This window comes from Accipiter gentilis, chromosome 8 (genome assembly GCF_929443795.1).
Source record: "Accipiter gentilis chromosome 8, bAccGen1.1, whole genome shotgun sequence".
NCBI classification, from domain to species: Eukaryota; Metazoa; Chordata; class Aves; order Accipitriformes; family Accipitridae; genus Astur; species Astur gentilis.
The window spans coordinates 7,315,157-7,337,352 of NC_064887.1; the positions used below are offsets into that span (position 1 = coordinate 7,315,157).

The 22,196-nt window shown below is 41.4% G+C and overlaps 1 protein-coding gene across 2 annotated transcripts; it reads right to left on the minus strand.

Annotated features, from left to right (window-relative positions):
• Nucleotides 1-278: 278 nt before the first annotated feature.
• SHISAL2A (shisa like 2A) lies at nucleotides 279-21,303 on the minus strand. Of its 2 annotated transcripts, none has more exons than XM_049808417.1 (4): nucleotides 21,078-21,303; nucleotides 12,570-12,709; nucleotides 5,004-5,082; nucleotides 279-737 (listed from the first exon to the last, which is right to left on the minus strand). In XM_049808417.1, the coding sequence occupies exons 1-3, from the start codon at nucleotides 21,257-21,259 to the stop codon at nucleotides 5,051-5,053; spliced, it is 354 nt and encodes a 117-aa protein (XP_049664374.1). In that variant the 5' UTR covers nucleotides 21,260-21,303; the 3' UTR covers nucleotides 279-737; nucleotides 5,004-5,050. The 2 variants fall into 2 exon arrangements, with proteins under 2 accessions (XP_049664374.1, XP_049664375.1); XM_049808418.1 differs by lacking the exon at nucleotides 279-737 and adding an exon at nucleotides 3,140-3,232.
• Between the last annotated feature and the right edge of the window lie 893 nt (nucleotides 21,304-22,196).

Consider the following 22,196-nt stretch of genomic DNA (forward strand, 5'->3'; position numbering starts at 1 on the left):
TTGATGTAGGACCTGCAAAAGATTTGTGGATGTTTATTTCTATTCATTTCAGTGTTTACTGTTTCCTATGAAAACAGCTATTGAAATCAAAACTTCCCTACAAAAATTCACTTTCTACTAACTTCACTTTTTTGTTGGAAAATTCTCCCATCAAAATAATTTTAAGATCTGAGAGAATCTTCCGAGGAAACAAAGGTGGAGGAAAATGATAAATTAAGAAAAATACAACACAAACAAATGTCAGACTTTATTGAGGTACTGCATTCACATATGTTTGTGCACCAAACAATCACATTTGGCTAAAGACAACTATATTTGTGGTGTGAAGACACCACGTTAAGACGGCACACAGGGAAAGCTTGAAATAAGGCTTGGTCAACATGGTGTGCCAAATTCTGCTCTGCTTGACAACTGTGTTATCTCATTAGAATTGCATGGGATAAAGACAACAATTTGCATGAAAATGACTAGCAGCAGTAGCTGGTATGTGCAAATCAAAATATACTACTTCTCAGTACAGTAACCATACACAAATACATATCCCAGCACAGCTTCAGATTGGCCTATTATTATCGATAGTGGCTGTAATAGCCAGGAAACACCTCTGGAAGTGTGAGTCAAATTCTTGTAGCTCACAGTCACAGTTCATCCTTGTGGCTCAGGAAATCTCTTGAAGCCACTTGGCTTTATCAACAACTTGTCTCAGCGGAGGCCTTGTGAAGGATGCAGCTCTGTACCTGCAAAATACCAAACACAGTTGAGAATTAGACTGAACGGGGGGAGATTTTTTTCCTCTGCTGCACAGCAGAGTTGATAAGGAGATCCTACAAACAAAGGCTGAACAAACCATACAGCTCAATGCATTTCACTGGGATTACTTCTTTCCAAGCATCTCATTAGAAGTCCTAATCTTTATCACGTGAAGAATTACACCTCTGAAGGGCATCACTACAGCTATGAAAAACTAAATGACTTCTCTGGGGATGCACGTGGTTATACATTCCTGACCAACTTAAATCAAAATGTATGAGACATATGTATAAAGTTAGATTTGTACTCTCCCCTAGTATTGCCATCTGGTTGACAGCAGGCCCAATACGAGTCAGCAGTGTACCCTGGCAGCCCAGGGGGCAAGCCAGATCTTGCAGTATGTTAAACACAGTATAACCAGCCAGTCAAAAGAGGTGATTATCCTGCTGTATTTAGCCTTGGTGCATCCTCATCTTGAGTACTGTGTGCAGTTCTAGGCCTTACAATTTAAGAAAGATGTTAAGGTGCTCAAATGTGTCCAGAGGAGGGCAACAAAGCTGGTGAAAGGGCTGGAAAGCATGTTCTATGAGGACTGTCTAGTTTTGAGAAAAAGAGGCTGAGGGGCAACCTCATTGCTCTCTACAGCTTCCTGAGGAGGGGAGGTGGGGAGGGAGGTGCTGAGTGCTTCTCCCTGGTATCCAGTGTTGGGACACAAGGGAACGATTCAAAGATGTGCCGGGGGAGGTTTAGACTGGACATTAGTCAGTGTTTAAGAGGCACTTGGACAATGCCCTTAATAATTTGCTTTAACTTTTGGTCAGCCCTGAAGCAGTCAGGCAGTTGGACTAGATGATCATTGTAGGTCCCTTCCAACTGAAATATTCTATTCTATCCCCACATACAGCATTTCTGATTAAATATCAGATCAGAAGGGAGCTCAGATGTTCCTGTTATGGCCATCACTTTTTCTCCAGACTAGGGGGCAGACCCACACACAGCCTGACACAGCACCCAAGACTGTCTCTACTCAGAGCAGCTTGATAGACATTTCCTTCCCAGACCTGGACAGTCTCGCAAAAAACAGGAGCTACTGGTGTGGCTTAAGGGATGCCCAGGGCTAAGACACAGCCCCCCACACACTAAGGCTGTAAAGATCCTTCCTCTATCTCACTTTTGACAATGGTGAGTTTAGCCTGTTCAGAATGCCCTTGGAAAAAAGTCCCACAAGTTGCCTCATTGGCTGGTCCAGTACTATTTCTACCCTTATAGTCTGGAGGAATATTTATTACTAAATCTGGATCCACTTCAATGTGAAATTCAGCACATAACTTACCCTGCCTGCCACAGACATGGAAAATAATCACTGTCCTCTATTCTACATAACTGAACACTGTCACTCATCTTTTCTTTCCTAGATTTAAGCCAGCTTACGACTGTCCTACCGTTCCAAAATCTTCATAATTTTCTCAGTTTTCTCTCTCCTCCAGTATATCAACACCTAAGAGCATTACTATAACAGAGGCAATGCCACCACTAACTGGAGCAAATTATTACCTTACATCCTATATATAGTTCCCTTCTTTAGTATGTCAGACTAAAAGAAGAGCCCAGAACACTAATACTCTGTTTATGGCATACTGTAAATCCCCAGGTGTTTTTTCCCCACACTACTTAGTTATTTTCCCTTAGGTATATTTGAGGATTTGATTTCTCCTTTTTAAATACAATACTTTGCTTTTATCTTTATTGTATTTCACTTTTTTGATTTCAGACCATTTCTCCAGGGCACTGAGATAATTCTGAAAGGTAGTTTTATCCCCAAAGTCTTGCAGCTCTTCCCAGGGTAGTGTCATCCATAAATTTTACACATATGCTCTTTAGTCTTTTAGCCAAGCTCTTACTACTCAACTGGGACAGAGTACCAAGACATCCTTCCATCCAAAAATGTGTTTGAGAATGATCCACTGAAAACTTCTCTTTGACTGCATCTTCATAAAGACCTGTAGTCATACCTGCTTGTTCCCACTTATCTGACAGGTAAAATTACCTTAAGAAAGAGAGAAATTAGACTGATTTGGCATGATTTGTCTTCATGAAATCTGTATCAGATTTTTCTTGTGCCTACCTCGATTGTCTAATAATTTGATATATTATCACTCCAAGTTAACAACGATGCCTCCAGCTGCCTAGTTCCTCTCCTTTCCCTTCTTAAAACTAAGAGCTGTGTTTGCCCTTTTGCTGGAAAAAAGCATGCAAACAAACTTGAATTGTATGCTGAACTACATAAATTGCAAGGGTGTAGAGGGTCCTGTTCCTAAATAAAACCCAGTGAATTTGGCAGAGGAAGTACGCATGCTAAATCAAATCTAATTGCCACATGTAGCTTTCTTACAGCAGGGGAAGGTTTGCAGCCACTGATGGAACTCTCTGGCTTATCACTGCACTGTGAAGTGGCTCCTCATAACAGGTGAGGGCATGAAATCTACAACAAGCAGACAACATGAAAAGCAGAGGACAAAAAACAATTAGAGACCTGAAATTTCTACCAACACTTAACCAGATTATCTGTTGAAGTTCAGAAAAGATCCTTGCCTCTGTTTTCATTTTCACAGAAAGTTCCCAGCTTTTCCATTCTGGATCTGGAAGCAAAAAGACTGACAGTCTAAGGGCATAGTTTTCCTAGTTTCAGCTCAAAAAGAGGTCTCAAGGATTTTGAGTCTTCATGATAATGCCAGCCTCATTTTGCCAACAAAAAAGGAATTGGATAATTCATCTACAAAAAAACCTTCTAAATTTTTTGGTGCTTCTATAACATGTGCATTCAAACCCTACAAAAAAGTCCTTTGCAGCTGGCCTTTCAATTCTCTCCCTGTTTCTCTCTTCCTGTAAGCAACAGTGGTTAGCAGGCTACACTTCAGGGCACTCGTTAAACATTAGTCTGTGTAACACGGTGGAAGGCAGGCAAACTGAAGCATGAGGAAATAAGAGGCTCATGGCCTTCAGAAAGCACTGCCATATTTACAGACCTGAACTGAGGTCTCATCTCAGTACTTAGCGCCTGCTTCAGATATTTTTGAATTTTCTCACTACAGACGGCTTTCTGACTGCAGGATCCTTTTTAGTCTTCCCATGGCATTTTTCTCCCACAAGCCGTTTCATTTGCAACAGCAGAAAAAAAAATGTGGAGGTGGTTAGAAGTTTCAAAATGAGTTTTGTTACACTTAAGTATTTTCACGAGGACAAGCAGCCCAAACCAACCTGTTATGCTGATAATAAAGAGCACTGAGAAAGATGTGTTTGTACTTGTGATGCACAAGGTGGCTTTTTTTTAAGGGTACAAGAGAAAAAACATGAAGCAGGGAACTCTGACACATTTATTTTCCTGCTCATTTAAGAACAACTTCTGAGCAAACAGGCCCACTGTTTTTTTTTCTGTGACAGACATTGTTGATCTATGGCTATTCTCACATTCTGTGGCTGTTTAGCCATGAGTTTTCATCCCCTGCAGAAAGTAAAATGGATGTTTCATGCCATCTGAAGTCTTTTGCATTATTCAAATTCCTCTTAAGTCTGAAGTACAATTCATCTGTACTGACGTACATTTTAAATACTATTTTGCATGGTCTGTGCCATAGGCAGTTTGACCTTTAAATATGATTTCAGCATAAAAATCAAGTCAGCATATGAAACTTCATTTTTTCAAGATAACTCTCTTCAGTTTTCTATCAGGCTTGACTCAGCACTCAAAGGTAGCATCCCCAGAAAGCAGACTATGACTAAACTACCCACCAGATACTTCACTGCTCTTACCCTTTGTCACACAGGAGTCTTTCTAGCAGTTCATTGCTACAGAATTTCTTTTGAATAATAAGTTACAATGGCTGCCTCCTTAGTAAGCTCTGGTGATCAGGGACAGCATCAGGGAAAGGACAAAGACAATATAAGGGGAATGTAATCTTCTCTGGCACACAGCCATGATGGAGTATTCACGTACAAGTAAATCAAGAAGAGATTTCTCTGAAAGACTGTTCAGGTCTCTGCACATAGTTCCTTGTGCAAGGACAGCATCAGGGCAATATATATGTAAATCAAACAGAGACAGTTTGGTAGTGCTTTTCAGAAAGCTAAAAACCCACATAAAGAATCATGGCATTTTGAAAAATGCTTATCATATCTGCATGACCACATATAAAACAGACCAGAGGGTATACAAATACAATAGAGTAAGATGAAAATAAATGTTCTCACTGTACCTATTTTCATTACAGCATTGGTGGAATCCATCCAGTGCCTCTGTTTTTTAACATATTGAACTCCCTCTGGTCTCACTGTCTGTAAAACAAAAGCATTTTTAGCAAAACTAACAGGATTATTCTTCCTTTAGTTGCAAGTAGTAATACAAAGATGTGTGCACTGCACTAGAAAAAAAAACACAGTTCCTGGATTCTTCCTTTACAGTTTTTAGAGGTTGGGATAGACCAGAGTCATTCCACTTTCCATTCCTGAGCCTCTGGGAGGCTACAGTTATTAACTTAACTTATGTTAAACAGCAATAAACATCAAGATGAAGAGCAGTTTAACATAGAAGCACTGTGGTATAAGTAGGACTTATAGCAGGAAATCAGAGTGTCTCCTAAAAGAAATGGCAGAAAAATCTCCCATATACACAGGAAAATAGATCAGAAATCTCAAACTTTCACCCCTCTCCAAACACGATCAGTCACTATTGCCTTCACTGCACCTTCCACCCAGTGATCCCAAAGTACTGCACGGCGGAAGGCTCACAATACTTTGCATGAAGGAAGCGTCACCCTTGTTTTTCAGAAAGATTAAAAGGAAAACAGGAGCAAATACAGCAATTTTTAGCTAGGGATTTCACCAGTTGCCCAGAAAATCTTGAAGTTCTGGCATCTCCCATCTTTTGAGTGCTTGGTTTTGAAGCTTAGTTGTATTTGAATATTGTTTTTCAGAGCACAACTTCATAGGTTAAAATAAATAATAGTTCATTAAAATTCCACCAGGTAACTGATACAGACACTTGTTCAGAGCAGAAGGGCTGAAATCTTTAGATTCAGGGCAGACAACTTGAGTTTGCCCAACTGATCAGAATAACCAAAGCAAAAGCAGTCTGCAGTGGTTCACTGTCAGGAACGGAGAAGAGAGATACTCTGCCAGTGGTTTTCACTGATAACTGCTGACAACAGAGAAAGCAAAACTCTGGAAGGAAAGACTTTTCTGACCACACTTTGAACTTAATTTCTTTTCTTTCTTACCTTATATTCATTCTTTCATTCCCTTCCTGCTTTTCTCACTCTGTTTCCAGTCCTGATTTTCTGCTACTATGCTTCCCATGCTAGTTCATGTCTCCATGAACAGTTCATACTTTAAGTCCCTCCTATCTCTTTTCTCTGCCCTAAATCTCTAGTTGTTCCAACCCTGTGCATACTTCCCATCTGCAAGGATCCCTTTTCATCTCTCTCCCCAACCACTCCACCTCTGCTCTCCAGCCCACCCACAGCCATTTTTCCACTCTCTGGTCCTCTCAGGAGTTTCTCCACCCCCATCAGCATCGCTGCCTCCCTGTTCTGCTGCTTTCAACCCCATTAGCGCCATCCCTCTTCCACAAGCTCCCAGGCACAGCCAGGTCCTTGTTCAGTTGCAGTTCCTCCTTTACTTACTGGCTCTAAAACCTCTCCCTGCTCCATCTTCTCATCTAACTCTCCTTATGGAGCTCATCAGTCTTCTCCCCAGGCTGCATTTCCTTGTATTTCCCATTAACCTCTAGTCCAACGCTGTCTGACTTCATCTTCCAGTTTCCCACTGCTTGGGCCAACACAGAGAACAAAGAGAAAAAGATAACCATAACTGGGCAGTGTACTTCTGTCCAAGGAAGTGTGTGGGGAAGGGATTAAAAAAGGTTCCCTATATCCAATAGGGATTAAAAGTTGAGAATTCTAGTATTTTCATTTTAAAAAACTTAAAGCCAATTGGGCAAAGGAATTATTTGTTTTTGAAGCATTTTCAAAGCTGCATTTATTTTGTCTGAATTGAAAAAAGCAGCGCAATTTGGTTTCAAAACATCAAAATGGGATTTGATAGTTTGACATTTCAAAAAATCTGTACAATAATATGTAAGCCAAGATCTTAGTTGAAACCAAGTCTTTTCAGCGAGTTCTCAGCTGTGATCAAAACCCACCAAACCCAAAAAGAAAAAAAATTCCTAATCAGTTAGAGTAAGGCACCCTGGTTTTGAAGCCTGTCTAGATTTCGTATCTAAACCAGCTTACAGCATCTACGGGTATCTTTGCAGTAAAAAACCTGACTCAGTGAGCTGCAAAAAACTCACTGCTATAAGAAAGCTTGGGAAATTTAAAAGCTGGAGTCCAATTTAAACATTTCCAAATTTAATCTTTTCTAGTGACATAACTTTGAGCTAATGCAACCCTTCAACTAAATTTGAATTCCCAGTTCCAAAATAGGAAATTTCCTGGTTTCCTAAAGAAAAAAAAAAACAACAAAAAAACCCACTTTTTTTTTTTAAACAGTTGAGCCCATTTGCCTGATTTTTCCTATATACAAATATCTGAGGCAGATGGCTGGTGAAGAGATAAGTAGCCTAATGGGAAAATTTAAGGCCAGCTGCAGAAAGACTATATAGTGGAAATTACTGATAAAACTAGAAAGCAAAGCTATCATACTCCAAAACCCAATCATAGTGTCTCTGAATTCAGGCAGCAGCTATGTGGTTTCAGAACCAATATAGTCAGATAATTCTACTGAGCTAAGGAGGAGAAAATGCGAGAGTTTGGAGCTTTTTCATCAAAATATCTGAATGTTTCATATATTTGAATGGTGCCCCATGAGGAATCTTTAATTAAGGAGAGAAATAGGGACAGGAAGGTCATCTGGCTATTTTTTGAGCTGAGCTTTTCCTTATTATGAAATGAAACCATGAACTTTTGCATGCTACGATGTCACTGCTTTGTAAGAACAAGGAATTAATCTCTTCTGTGAAAGCACATTTTTCCCAGCACTTATGAGTAATTCACAAGGCCACAGTTCTCTTCACACTCCAACCCAAAGGTCCCTGCTGCCTGACTCTAAATGCATTACAGAGGTCTTTCTGTGCTAAGTTTCAAAGGAAAATGTTAGTTACCATCATAAAATGTAATTTTCTGTTCTCACTTTGCAGTGATATAGGACACCTCACCCCAAAGGTCTTCCTGGACTAACACTGGCAGAAATACAGGGGCAACTCAGAAAATGTGTTTACAAACTGTTTGGGTCACCGAGGTGGAGAGTCTCTACCTACCTTTTTACCTCTGATGGCAAAACCCATTCTAAGGGGCCAGCAGAGATGACCACTCCTCTCCCACCAGCTGCCAGGTCAATGGAAGCATATGTACACCTTTTCCCAGAGCTGAGCAGCAGATACACCTCTAGATTCTCCCTTTTCTGCCTGTTTACTACTCCTCTCCCAACAATTATGCAATCTTTACTCAGTCCTTCTCATGACCCCTCCACGCTCCAGCATTGTTCATTCAGCATTAACAAAACACTGGAGATCTTGACTCTAATTCTCTACATTTTGAAGGGGATAAACCTTTTGCACAAAGAGAAGATTTTTGGTTAGAAGGAAAACAAAGCATATGACCAAATTCCCTTTCATCTTGGGAAAACCCCAAAAGTTTGTGTTCTCGGGGCTTGGATTTCTTTGCGGCCTTTTTTTACCAAGAAGAAACACTTTTATAGTTCAAATGGGAGAAACAAACATCTACAACAAGTTCAATGAAAAAATCCTCTCTCTCTCTGTCCTGGTTTTGGCTGGAATAAAATTAATTTTCTTCTTAATAGCTGGTATAGGGCTGTGTTTTGGATTTAGGATGAGAATAATGTTGATAACACACTGATGTTTTAGTTGTTGCTAAGCAGTGTTTATACTAAGTCAAGGACTTTCCAGCTTTTCATACTGCCCTGCCAGCAGAGGCTGGGAGTGCACAAGAAACTGGAAGGGGACACAGCAATGATAGCTGACCCAAACAAGCCAAAGGCATATTCCATACCATATCACATATATAAACTGTGGGGGAGTTGGCTGGGGGGGGCACCACAGCTCAGGGATTGGCTGGGCATCAGTCAGTGGGTGGTGAGCAACTGTATTGTGCATCACTTGTTTTGTATATTCTCTTAGTAGTAGCAGTAGTATTTTCCCTTCCTTTTCTGTCCTATTAAACTGTCTGTATCTCAACCCACAAGTTTTTTTAATTTATTTTTTCCCCCGATTCTCACCTCCATCTCACAGAGGCAGGGGGTGAGTAAGTGAGCAGCTGTGTGGTGCTTAGTTGCTGATGGGGTTAAACCGCAACACCTCAGAAAGAGCTTACTAAGCAACTGTTATGATTAAAAAGCAAGTTCACTATGCTAAGAAAAAGTATTCTCCAATGATTTGAATATTCACTTTGGACGCAAAAAACATGGCTCAATTCTCTTTACCACAGAATTCCTGTCTCAAGCTAGTCTTAGAGCTGTGTTTTTAGTGGTGTCATAAGCAAAAGGACAAAGGTCTTCTGGTTAGTGACGTCCTTTCAAAACTCCACTTGAGATCAATGTATAAACTGACACACAAAGCATTAAAAATATGACACTTCCCTGCAGTTCTGTCTCCTTGTGAGATGGGCTAATAGCATCTCCCTACTTCAGAAAGGTAGCTGTGAGGATAAAGAGAGGAAAAACTGTGAAGAATATGACACTTCAGTAAGGCAGACCATCAACCCACACACCAAATCCTAGGTGAACCTTGCATTCTGAGGCAGAGGGCAAACAATAAGAAAGCAATGTACAAAGAGCTGAGATTTTGCCTGCAAAAGGAGAGGATTTCATTGAAAGAGGTAAATAAAGAAGGTTGCTGCTTTTTATTGGGAAATACTAGATCTGACAAGAAACTAGACTGTAAACTCCTTGAGATATGGCATCTTTTCATTTGCCTGTACACACTGTCTTGCATATAAGGGATCTACTCTCTGCTCTACATTATGATACTACAAATAGAAATTAATATAACTCCATTAACATTTAAGTAGTTACTCCTGGTCTACACTGATGACTGAGTTCATTTTTCCTGAAATTCAGTTCTCAGATTAAAATGCTAATTTTTGCTAGGACTAATAACATGCTTAGCTAACTTGGGAACCCCATATGTAATATCTGTGTTGATGCTCTTGAAGACCATTTGTTCAAGACTAAATAGAGGCAAATTCCAGCTGACTGCCTTTTGCAGAATCAGAAACTTTAACAAAGGCCGCACATCCAGTTTATTGTTAGATTTATGATCGATCTTGAAATTAGTTCTGTAAAAATTCAACAATTCCACTTCTATATTTAGGAGATCTCAGATGAGCCCGCAGAACAATGACCAACTTTGACTATTACATGAGGGAGGAAAGGTATACAATAATCAATTGTATGTTTAATGAAATACAAAACTCCTACTGAGCTGATATATTACGAGTGAAACTGAATATAATAAAAAATATTGCTTTCATAAACGAGTGCTTTCTGAATGCTCCAGGGGTACAGATGTTGCACAACACCTAATGCGACACAGCCTTCATCTAAAGGCAAGATTATGCTCATTCAGAAAAAGCAGGGCTGAACTGACTTCACAGTTAAAATGCACAGTCCTCAGGCCTAAAATTTTCTGAAGCTCCTAAAAACTGTTTTAATTCTTTTAATTCATTTTTATTGCCTATGTATGATTACTCTCAAATCTCAGAACTGAAAGAGGAGGAGAGAAGCTGCTTTACTGTTCCCTAGGCCTGAAAGCAGCTAACCAATCATTTCATAAGATACTCAGACCTTGCATGACTTCCATGCAACAGAAACCAAAGTATGACGAAGATAAGCACTCAGGCTTGTCAATGAAATCCTTCAGCATTTTCAAAGATATCTCAACCTTGGCAAAGCAACTGGCTTTCAATTTCTGGCAACCCACCTCATCAACAGCTAAAGCTATCAGAATTTAGATGTGAAATAATTGTCATTCACAGCAGCCAAAGAACCAGAATAACAAAAGTGAAAAACAGGATGAGAGCAAAGTGAAAACAGTGTTTAAATACAAAGCAATGCAGTCTGAATAAAGCTCAAAACAACACAGGAGATGGTTAGGAAAAAGCAAAGATCTCTCAGCTTCCTGGAGTTGTAACACCTGGAATCACGAGAGACAGGATGCCTACGTGAATGCTGGGTCATCAGTTGGGGAGCTTGGGATGCTGTTCGTCTCAAGACAGGAAGAGGGGAATGATCTCTAATGCCAAAGCAGGATGTGGTTTTGCAGCAGGGTTCGAGTCTGTAGAGAAAGATGGAATCACTTGGCAGCAGCGGTGCAATAGCACCTGTCTCCTTCCCAGCTCCCCATATGCCAAACATGTCTGGCACAAAAATACAAAGCATGAGAAAAACAGCACTGCTGTCCTGGAAATGGATTAAGAGCTCATGCCATAGCAGGCAAACCTGAGGGAAGAAGTTAAACAGCAACACTTTCAAAAGCATAATGCCAGTTTATAATTAGAACACAACCATCTTGTAAAAAGATCACTAGGCATTTTGTTCATCCCACCCAAGAGTTTATTTAGGCCATTCTAGGTAGCAGGTCTTATTTCTACACTCTCTCTCCAGGACAGGTGTGAAGTTTTCAATTTGCAGATTAGTACCAGTTTGCTGAATGTGTGACTTTTACTTCAGCAGCTTGCTCAGCTTATATAGCTCCAAAGTGAGGCTTTGCATTTCCTGATGGCCCTATAAACCACTTTTAGACGAAAGCCTGCATTCTCTGGAGAACAAGACATAGGAAGTTTGGTATGAAGTGGACTGTGTTAACTAGACATTCAGGAGGGGGGCGTACTGCTGTATAATAGGCTGTAATTACAGTAACTCATTGGTAATTTATTGCCATGCAGGTGTGGCAGCATTTTAAAAACTAGTTAAAAAAAAGAATTTGAGGTAAGAGGACTTTTTTCCAAGAATTATTCCCCTTTTTCAACTTGTTCAACTTCAAGGCCTAAACAAGTACAACATGTCCTTTCTACAACTTTACTGGTTGAACTACCGAAGCCACTTTTAAACATTTATGAAGTCCAAGACAAAGGGCAAAACCTGTCACACCCCATCCCACCATCAAAATTTGCAGTTAGATTTCACAAAGGTAGTGAAATGTAACAGCAGCAACAGGTTTTCCCATGCCAGTGGACTAGCTCTGGCTACATGCACTGTTCCTGCAGGCATCCGCCAACTCAGTTTCAGGACAAAAGTGTGGACTACTGGGACTGAAGCAAAGAGTCTTAGATTTCAAAGACTGGATCCTATGTCAGGATGAATGTCACAATTCATTTACACACAGTATCAAAAAAGAATGATCTCTCTGTCTCAAGAAAATACACTTAAAATCTCTTCTGAGATTCTTATTCCTAGAATGAAATCACTACTGTATGCTTATGTACTCTTGACAGGAAATCCAGAGCAACTAACTCATTAAGCCTCTTCCTGATAAAGGGACTTACTTGTTGCACCCTTACTCAGTATTGTGAAGTTTTACACTTTTCCTACTACTAAATAAATATACTGAGCTTGTGTTAAATTTTTTCATTTGAGTTTGGTACAGATTTCATTCAGAAGGTAAAACAGCAGTATAGCTTGATTACAACATCTTGAGGTCCCCATCAGAAAGAAAATACATGCTGTTGGATTCCCCCACATCCATTTAAAGACAGAATAAGGCTTTTCCTCTGCAGGAGATAATGTATGTCAATAACAACTGGTCTTACCTGCCATCTGTAAGCTTAAACCAGTATCCAGTTTGCTGCGTGGCTTCGTGCTGATAAATAAATAACAGAGAACACACACAGTGATGATAAAAGCAAAGAGGACCACTGCTGCAATCGACAGGCCCACAAGTGCTCCAACACTAAGAGAGAAAAACAAAGAAATTAAGTGTACAAACAGCCTGGGATACCCATTAAAACAATGGTCAGGATGATGTCTGGAGGTTACTCAGGTGGGAGAATGAATGTGTATTTTACTGTAAACAAAAGTTTAGAGCTCAATACGTAAGTTGCACAAACTGGAATTATTTCATTGCCCTCAGAAGGGTCAATGTCACTACACAGTAGTTGAACACCTGGCCCTCGATGACATTTCATGTTACCTATGCATACTGCTCGTGAGTCTGATTTAAACTGTGTTTATGAAAATCAGAAATAACTTCATGCAGTGACTGTCATCGGTGAGATCAAAAACTTCTCCAATGCAGTGCATATTCCCAGATATGCATAATCTCACATAAATATCACATGCACAGACAAAGAGGGATTCCAGAGCTCCAGGAAGTCCATGCAAACTCCTTTTTCTCAAACAACATGACTATTAAAGCTATACTTTCAGCCTGAAATGCCATTTTTATTGCAAGAACAACCTGTGAGAGCACTTTAAGCAAAGTACACATTTGTCACAGACTTCTCACCAAGGATGACATGCCCATAAAAAGTAGGATAAAAAACATGCAAGCCATGTTATTCAATTCTGTTAGCAGCTCTGTAGAGCAGGGTGGAGTACTGTGATCACTGCTGTGCCCTTGTGTTAATGTAAAAAAATCCCCAGTCAAGACTGGAGAAGTTCTTCCATGATCTTTGTCAGGGTAAAAAGAAAACTAAAGATGAGTTAACTTACACACAATACCACAGGCATCAAAAGAGCAGGAACTTAATTATTCAGGAGGCCAAACATACAGTAGCATATGCAGATTTTATCAAGATACTACTTCTGCAGGGTAGAAGCTACTTATACTTCTTTCATAGACATTCAGTGAGACAGTGTATGTATATACAGAAATCTCTTTAGTAGTTTCCTTATTTCCCATCCTTCTTTTCAAGTATTTTCCTAATATAAAATTCTCATGATGAAATAAAGGACCAATTGCAACACAGTCTAGCTATCATTTACTATCCTCTCCTAAGCCATTTGATGCCTTCAGTGTTCCAGTCCTCTATTCTACAGTCCAAGCCAAAGACACCAACTTCTAGTGAAATTAAACGGCAGCCTTTTGGTCACAGATTAAGAGAGTCCAAGGATTGAGAAACCTTATATTACTACTCTGGTATATTTACAGTTTTGACAGATGTAAAAAGGACAGAAGAGAGATGAATGTCTTAAATTCTATGAACTCCATCCTTTAGTGATAAAAATGCCTTTATATATCACCACTATCAGCAAGAAGTCAATTCTACTGTGGCCTTGCAGGGAGATGAGAAGAGTTGTGCCTCAGGATGTTTTTATGAATTTTACATTCAAGCTATTGCAAAGCTTCTCTACAAGCTCCCATAACCCCAGTAGACAGATATGTCCACAGGAGAAACTCTTAAAAACTCAGCAGGATGAGAATAGCAGATATTGGCATGACTTTAAGATGCAGTTCTCATTAGTTACCAGTCAGATCCATTAATGAAGTTTGTGGAACACTTAGCTCCACGCACAACTAAAATAATAATTATGCTGATAATAAATTGGTTCTGGAAAGAATAGCTTTACCCTTACAAAGATTTTTCATGGTATTTATCATCTGCATGAACTAGAGTGTCGTTACATGTTTGTGTATATATGCACGTATTAAGCAAATTTTTCCTTATTGTTTTTTGGCCCAAACAAAACTTACAGGCAAGGAATATTCTGCTTAACACGGAATCTGAATACGTCCTTACAGTCAGAGATCTAACCTGGGTTCTGGCCTCATTTTTGCATTTTCACTTGGAACACCTTGATCCGAATGGACAAAACAGAAGAAATACACTACCCTACAGGAGGCTGAGGTGAGCAGCCACTGAACCAAGAATTATCTCCACAGCTGAATTTATTTGAGGAAGCAATACAAACTCAAAGGCTCTTCAGAAACAGGTATTTGTGCTTTTTTGTCATGTCAATACTAGTCCTATTTTAAGATTCCATTTAAGTAACAGTCTGCAGTGCTCACCAGTATGCAAACATTAAGCAGAGTCAGCTGTCCTAAAGCTGAATAGATCAAGTACAAATTAATGATTATACGTTTTTCTATTTGGGCATCTATTACTTCTCAGTTGTAGCTCTCCTTCATTCAGTTGTAGATGACGACGTTAACAATACAGTTGTGTACTGTACAGCACAACACATCTTCAGTATCACTACATAACTTGTCTAAGATGCTTTGTGAGTTACAAATGGCAAAGGTAAGAAAAGCAATTCCTGAGCAATTCTCCAGTATTTCCTACTACAGGTCAAAGACTTATCATAGGTTACATGCCACTAGAAGTGTTTGCCATGCTCCAGCAGCAACGTGAAAAGATCTCACCCAAAACATGGAGATCAGCATCACAAAACTAAATAGACACCCTGGATTCTACTTCCTAAATCAATCAGAAACTAAGATTCAGTTTGTACTTACTCTTTTTAAACATAATGTTTCAATACCAGATTGTTCTCAATGTCCTGAAGCCATCAACCCTCTTAGAACATAGGAGTAATTTCTTTAAGGTTAATTTTGCGTTAAAGTTTGGGGGTAGGGAGTTGTTTCTTAATTTATTGAATTAGTTCAGAGGAATTTAGTATGCCTTCTACAGCTCTGAACACTGAAGTTTCTAAACCAGAAAACAATCTTTTATTTCTTTTTTTTAATAGTTGAAACTGTTATCAGAAACAAAATAGCAAAATAACTATGATCATTGATCATTTTAATGATCTCCCTCCTCTGAAAGACAGCCCTTCAACATGTCCTCTAGATTCTACAGCAATTACTGTGGTGCTGCATATCCATCTGGAAAAGCCCTTGCTAAAAAACATTTTGCCATCTTCCCTTCCTTACCTTAAACACTACGTGTTTAAAATCCACCCAGCAGTCCACAGGACTCAGGGTGTGTCTTCAAGGTCAGTCTTCTGACAGCAGAGACATTAAACAAGCAAACTAAAAAGTCACTCTTGCCCACAGCTGTGGCCTCATTAGCAAGTGAAAACCTCTGCATTAACAACCCACCCCCAAAACGATGATCTAGCATAAAAAACAGCAATGAAGGCCCAGGGGTAACCCTGGCAGCATTTGCGTAATTCTTTGAACATGAGCAATGCTAAGTTTGAAGGAAGATCCACAGACCAAACAGAACTCTCCCAAGTTACTTTCTCCATACAATAAAGATACAGCCATGCCACACATTTCACTGACCCTCCTACTGCTATTACACTGAGTGTCTCACACACGCACTTGCAGCACTGCCACGCATCTCTGCGCAGCCAAGGGCTTTACTGAGCAGAGGGGCTCCGCTCTCAGCAGACTCCCCAGGGCTCCCCAAGCTGCTGTCCAGAGAGGCGCTTAGTGGGACACCGACACTTCTGCGAGTGCATGCTCAGCGTCACACACCTACAGTTATCTTCAGTCCATAAAATTAGTCCATCCACACCAACAACAGCTAGGAAAAATTTAAATATTGGCTAAGCAGATGCAGTATGTCCACTGACAGATTAAAAAGAAGTTCACTCATGAGTCATCTGGATCCAAATGAATCAAATGTTCCTAATGCCATTGCTGCAGGGATATGTTGTACATTGTAATTGCAAAGCAAACAGATAAACATTCCCGGAAGATTGGAAGAATGGGCATATAGGAACAAAAGACTTGCTATTTTGGAAAGCCAAAACAGTCTCCTGGAGATCTGTACAGCTAAGCAAAGCTTGGCTACAGCATTAGGTCACCATGGTTCTATGGTGATTAATTAATAAAGCCTTTTGAGTAAAATCTATATTTGGCCTGCCAGATCAAATACATAATATTACATGAAATTTATAAAAGGTACAGATTTGGAATGGATACTGTAATTCTATTTGATACTGAAAGAAGACATTAAATTTGCAAAATAAAACTTAATTGAACAGTGACAAAAATAATTCTAAAATACTTTAAAACAATGAGAAACAAAAAAAGGTGCTGACTGAACCTAACAGCATCACAGTTCAGTACAAATAATACATGTTGAGCATTTCTCCCCTTCCGTTCAGCTTTGGAGGTAAAGCAGATGTCACGACGACTGCATGTGCATGCACAGCACATGGCTCTGAAGGGTGAGCTGTTCAGTGTTTCGCTCACTAGTGTTTTATAGCATCTTGTTTTGTGGTTTCAAAAGCTGTATAACCTTCTGGTGGATTTTGTACACCCTTGCCTTTTACTAACATTCCCTTCCCTGTTCCATGGGCTCCTGACTGCTATAAGAGATAGAAAAAGCACATCCTTCACTCTTCGTTAATAAGGTCAGCTTTTCAAGAAATGTAGAAAAGGAACCTAGGCTGCTCTAACAAAAAAAAAAAAAAAAGATACTATATTATTTGATCTTAAGTACCAGCAAAAAAAGAAAGGATAAGTGTGAAAATAATAATAATATGAATTACAGATAATGAATTCAGGTGAAAGTAGGAAATGTGTCTGAGTTGCTCAAAGGTCAATTATTTACAATCGTCCAACAGCTTCTAGTACAGCGGGTGTTAGGATGCACTTGTCAAATACTGCAGTTTTTGCAGGAGTGGGAGGGGAAAAGATGGTTCCATTTTCCAAAGGGATAGTGCAGTATATAGCTCTAAACATAGTACAGTCAGTAATGATTTGGCAAAAAAAGAATAGCATAGGCCTGCAAGTGACTATTGCTTCAGGTTGCCTAGGCTGCTGGTTTCTCCATGAACTGCTTCCGTCAGAGCTGGCTGCCAAGTGGTCTAGCAACGTGTCTCCCACAGCAGGAAAAACACAAGAGAAATATGCAATAGCTTCCTGAAATTCTACCTGCTGTATCAGCAAACAGAAGTAATCCCCGAGATGCCACCAACCACTTGTTGGTGCATTCAGTCACTGCTTTCAAATTATTGGGGGGAGTCAAGCAAACAAAGATTTAGGATGAGAAACTTAAAGCTCTGGAATAAAGCAAAACCTGCAACAATTCCCCCATCAGACCTTCCAACTCCTTTCCCTTCCTCAGTATGTTCAATCTCCAGACCTACCTTGGCTGGTTTGGCTGACTCTTATATAGTTTTAAGTCTTAAGGGTTTTCAAGTCTTAAAAGTGTGTCCTCAAAAGCTGTAAGAAGCTTTTGAAGGATTACTTTAACATATGGTTGTTACATACTGATACAAGCAACGACAAAGACAAGCAAGGAGATGATCACCAAAACATTCTAAGAGACCAGAAAATGTTATTTTTATGTTTTCCTTAAACTCCTAATGGAACTATCATGTGCAAATGTATACAGTTTTCAAAGTGCTGTAATACTGTAGGGTTCCCATTATCTTAGTAACTAAAAACTGTGATTTGATTTGTTACTGGAAAACACTTCTGAAAACAGAAATTTGAATTCAATTTCAAGTAACATTGCTTAGAGAGGTAAATTGTATTTATTCACCTCTTCTCTACAATGGATATAGACAGTTATGGCAGAAGTTAAGCCCAACCAAAACCCCACCAATTGCAATTTGCTTGGATCCTTTCAGCAGCCTAGGGCCATTGTAAAGAGGGGAAAAAAAAAAAAAAACAAAAAAAAACAACAAATCCTGAAGTTTCAAAGTTTTGACCCAAATTTCTTAGGTGGAGGCTAAGCAGTCACACTTCTCAGACCCTAGAAAATCTTTGTAAAGGAAGATCCTTCAGAGAGATGCCTCATTAAAGCCTCTCATGAGATCCTGTTCTTTGAGGTACTTTCTGAAAAGATCAAGCTTTAACAGCCTTCACTACATCTCATCCAGATGCAAGAGCAAAACTTTATCTTAATCTTTCAGTAGTTCTGCCATCTTGAGAAGGCTTCCTTTGACTGAAACAGTCAAAGACTATGCAAAAATATCATATAACATTAAAACAGTATGTGTATTTGATGAGAAAAGTGTAAAAAAGGACACTTGGAGATGTCTTCTCGTATCGGTGTCTCCCACTGTGTAATTCTGTGTCAGTGACAGCTGCGGATGACTGGGAGATTCCCACATTGAACCCACTATTTGTACCAGACAAAGTAGATTTTAAATAATTACACACTAAATATTAGACAAGATAAATTAAGTGAGAGTAAGCCCATAGTACTGGATAGCATTCACTCATGAGCCCTGAAGGAATTCATATATGAAATCGCAAAACTGCTGGGCAAGGCATGCAACCCATCAATACATAAGGCCACTCTGCCAGAGGACTGGTAGCCTGGGAATGTAACTCCAACCTAAAACAGGGCTCTAGAGGGGAACCTAGGAACTACAGACTAGTAAATCTGACCTCCACCCCTGGCAAGACAGAAAGGTCTGTAAAAAAAAGGAATAATATCACTAAGCCAAGAGATGAACACAACGCCAGGATGTTGAGTGCATCTGGGTTGCACAGGGTTGCATCTGACTGGCCATTATCCCCCAAGCCACAGTGCCCAGGCCTGCCCCGCTCACCTTACCTGGATACAAGAGACAGGTCCTTTGATGGTGAAGCCACCACCACCATCCACCTTGTTACCACACTCTGCCCTCAGGAAGCTGCTGGCACTTGCTGCTTCCCGACATAAAATCTTTCACTAAAGAGTCTGCATTACTATGAGGGGAAAATACTGCCTTGTTAACCTGCTGGAGTCTATGAAGTGTCAATAAGCAGATGGATAAAGGAACCCAGTGGCCAGAGTTAGATTTTTCAAAAAGCCTTTGACAAAGCCCCACACTGAAGGTGGGACTAAAAAGACTGAACTGACACAGGATTAGGGAAAAGGTTCTGTTACAGATTCAAGGCTGCTTAAAAGAATAAGGAGCAAAGCACAGAGATAACTGGTCTCTTTTCAGTATAAAGAAAAGTCACCATAAATCAGTGCTGAGACTGATTTTACTCAGTGTCTTCATCTGGGACCTGGAGAAGAATGAAATCTGAGTTTCTGATGATCCTAAGCAAGTGATCATATGGTATGAGGGCAAGGAATGCTAGAAGACTTGCGGAAAACTGAGTGAGCAGGCAAAAGTGATGTAGATGAGCTTCAATGTATACTAATGTAATGTATAAACAAACAAAACCAAGGCTACATGACAATGAACTCGGAACTGGCAGTTCTAACGCAAGAAAACTTTTCTTGAGTCATCAGTGATAGCTCACTGAAATTACACAGTCAATGTGCACCAGCAGCCAAAGACATTAACAAAACATTGGCCACCAACAGGAAGGATTTTGAGAGCAAGACTGAAGGCAGCATTTTGTCACTGTGTAAAATCTTGCCATACCCACATCTTGAGCACGCAGCTCCAGATTATGCACCTCTATGGGCAGGGCTGTGGAGTGAAAAACAGTATGGATGAGATGCAACTAAAATGATCAGAGGGACATAGGATCTGCCTCGATGATAATCCAAAAGGACTAAGACTGTTCAGTTTCAGCTCAGGAGAGGTGAAAGCTGAGAACTGATGCACCAAACACAAAATTTTGAACATTGTGCATAAACTGAACATGCAACTGTTGTTCACCAAATCTCCCAATACTAATACCGGAGGGCACTCCAAAAAAAAACAGTAGGAAACAATATAAAACAGATAAAAGGATATATCTTCAAACAGTAGAAGCAAGTCCATAAAATAGTAAGATAACAAGTCCATAAAAAGCTAGTGAAAGCACCCTACAGAGGTGTACTAACATCCTAACACAGCGTGGATGCTGAAGAGCCTGAGGGGAACCAGGCACAGAAAGCAGCCAGGCTGGCTGTGTGCAGCAGTGACTGAGCTGCTGGAGATCCAGTCAGAGCCAGGTGGACTCTCGCACTGACCCAGGACAGCCCAAGTCTGATTATCTGCCATCTTCCGAGTGAAAAGTTATGTAGTGCTTGACCTTACTACACACAGAAAAGTAGCTAAAGTCGTTGGGAACTTTATGCGCGCAGCATCTTACACGCTCAGGCCCCGAGACAGCTGTTCCTCTCGCACCACAAGGACGGAGGGACACTCTGGATGCCCTGTGCACAGGCACTGAGCGTTTCCCAGTGCCTCCTCACAAAGACCACGAGGTATTTCTTTCAGAAACCACCCTGGCAGAAGCAGAAGTCTCTCTGGGCAGCAGCTGCAGCTCTACCGCTACTCTGAGCGGGACAAAGGCAGCCTGAAAGCGCCCGGCTACAAGTACCTCAGAAACGCAAACCCGGAGGGAAGCTCGGGCGAACACGGTTCTGCCGTCCCGCGGGGCCGCCGAGACTCGCCCGCCCGGAGCCTCCCCACCGCCCGCCATACGGGACCGGGACCGGGACCGTGCCGGGGCAGGGCGGGTGCCGCCGCCGCTCCCCTACCTGAGCCACCACATGTAGCTGTGCTCGTAGGGGAAGAAACTGTGGGGGTCATCGCAGCAGTACTTGACGTCCTGGAAGCCGCAGCAGTACACGGCGCCGGCGTCGCCGCCCGTCCGCGGGCAGCTGAACCCGCTCACCAGCACCTTGTCGGCGTTGAGGTAGCTGCTGCACTCGGCGCTCATGGTGCGGCGGCCGCCCGCCGGGCTGCCCGGCGCCTCGGCTCCGGCGGCACCCGGGCGGGAGCTGGGGCGGCGAGCGGGCGGAGCTCGGGCGGACAGGGGGGGCTGCACTGGCGGCGGGCGGGAACCGCCGCACTCTCCCCCACCCCCGGGGTCGCCGCAAGGCGGGCAGGGGCGGGAGCCGCCCGCGCCCTGTGAGGAGAGGGAGAGACCGGGGCGCCTCCCGCCCTTCGGGAAGGGAGGGAGAGGGCTGTGTGGGGCTGACCGGCTCCGGGGTTGCTCACCTCAAAGGCGACAGTCCAGCGTCTCTCCTTGGAGCTTGGTTTTCCCTCGGTGCTCGGTCCCACGTCGAGGAGAGACTTCGGGGGTCTGCCCCCACCCATAAGCCTCGGTGGTGTCTCAGGACAGCCGAAGCACGGAGGTAATTGAGAGGGATCGCACCTCAGTTGGGCTTAGGACCCCTTGGCTTTATGGGGGGTAAAAACCCCACATAATATTTAGTGTTTCTGAGAGACCAGTCTGCTACTAGTTTCAGAGGCCATTTCCTTTTAGTGCTTTAGGCCACTTTTTTGTTGTTTGTTTTTTTTTTTTTTAAAATAAGTGGGGCCCAGGCAGTCATTCTGTTACTTTTATGAAAGGGCCTCTCCTGAGGGAATCCTGGGTAGATCTTTGCCCAAGATAGCACACATGCATGTCATGTGCGCCTCTGCGTGTGATTTGGCTCATGGAAGGAAGGATAATAAAAAGCCTCTGGGAGAGCAATGGGTAGACTCTGCCCACTCTAAGGACCTGGTCCTCAGTCTCCTCTCCGGATTACAAGAGCGCCTGGATCAAGTGCTTTGCCACACAAGTGACCTTCTCAAGGAAAAGTTCAGGTTTTAGACAGAAAGGAAGTTCTGCAGTATCAGTAGAGCTTGAGTTGAATTAATAAGAGCACATT

Coding starts and splice junctions, on each gene's coding strand:
- SHISAL2A (XM_049808417.1), bottom strand. CDS start 21,259: ATGAGCGCCGAGTGCAGCAGCTACCTCAACGCCGACAAGGTGCTGGTG. Junction 12,710..21,077: donor AGCTACATGTGGTGGCTCAG/GTAGGGGAGCGG, acceptor TTTCTCTCTTAG/TGTTGGAGCACTTGTGGGCC. Junction 5,083..12,569: donor TTTAAGCTTACAGATGGCAG/GTAAGACCAGTT, acceptor TTTGTTTTACAG/ACAGTGAGACCAGAGGGAGT.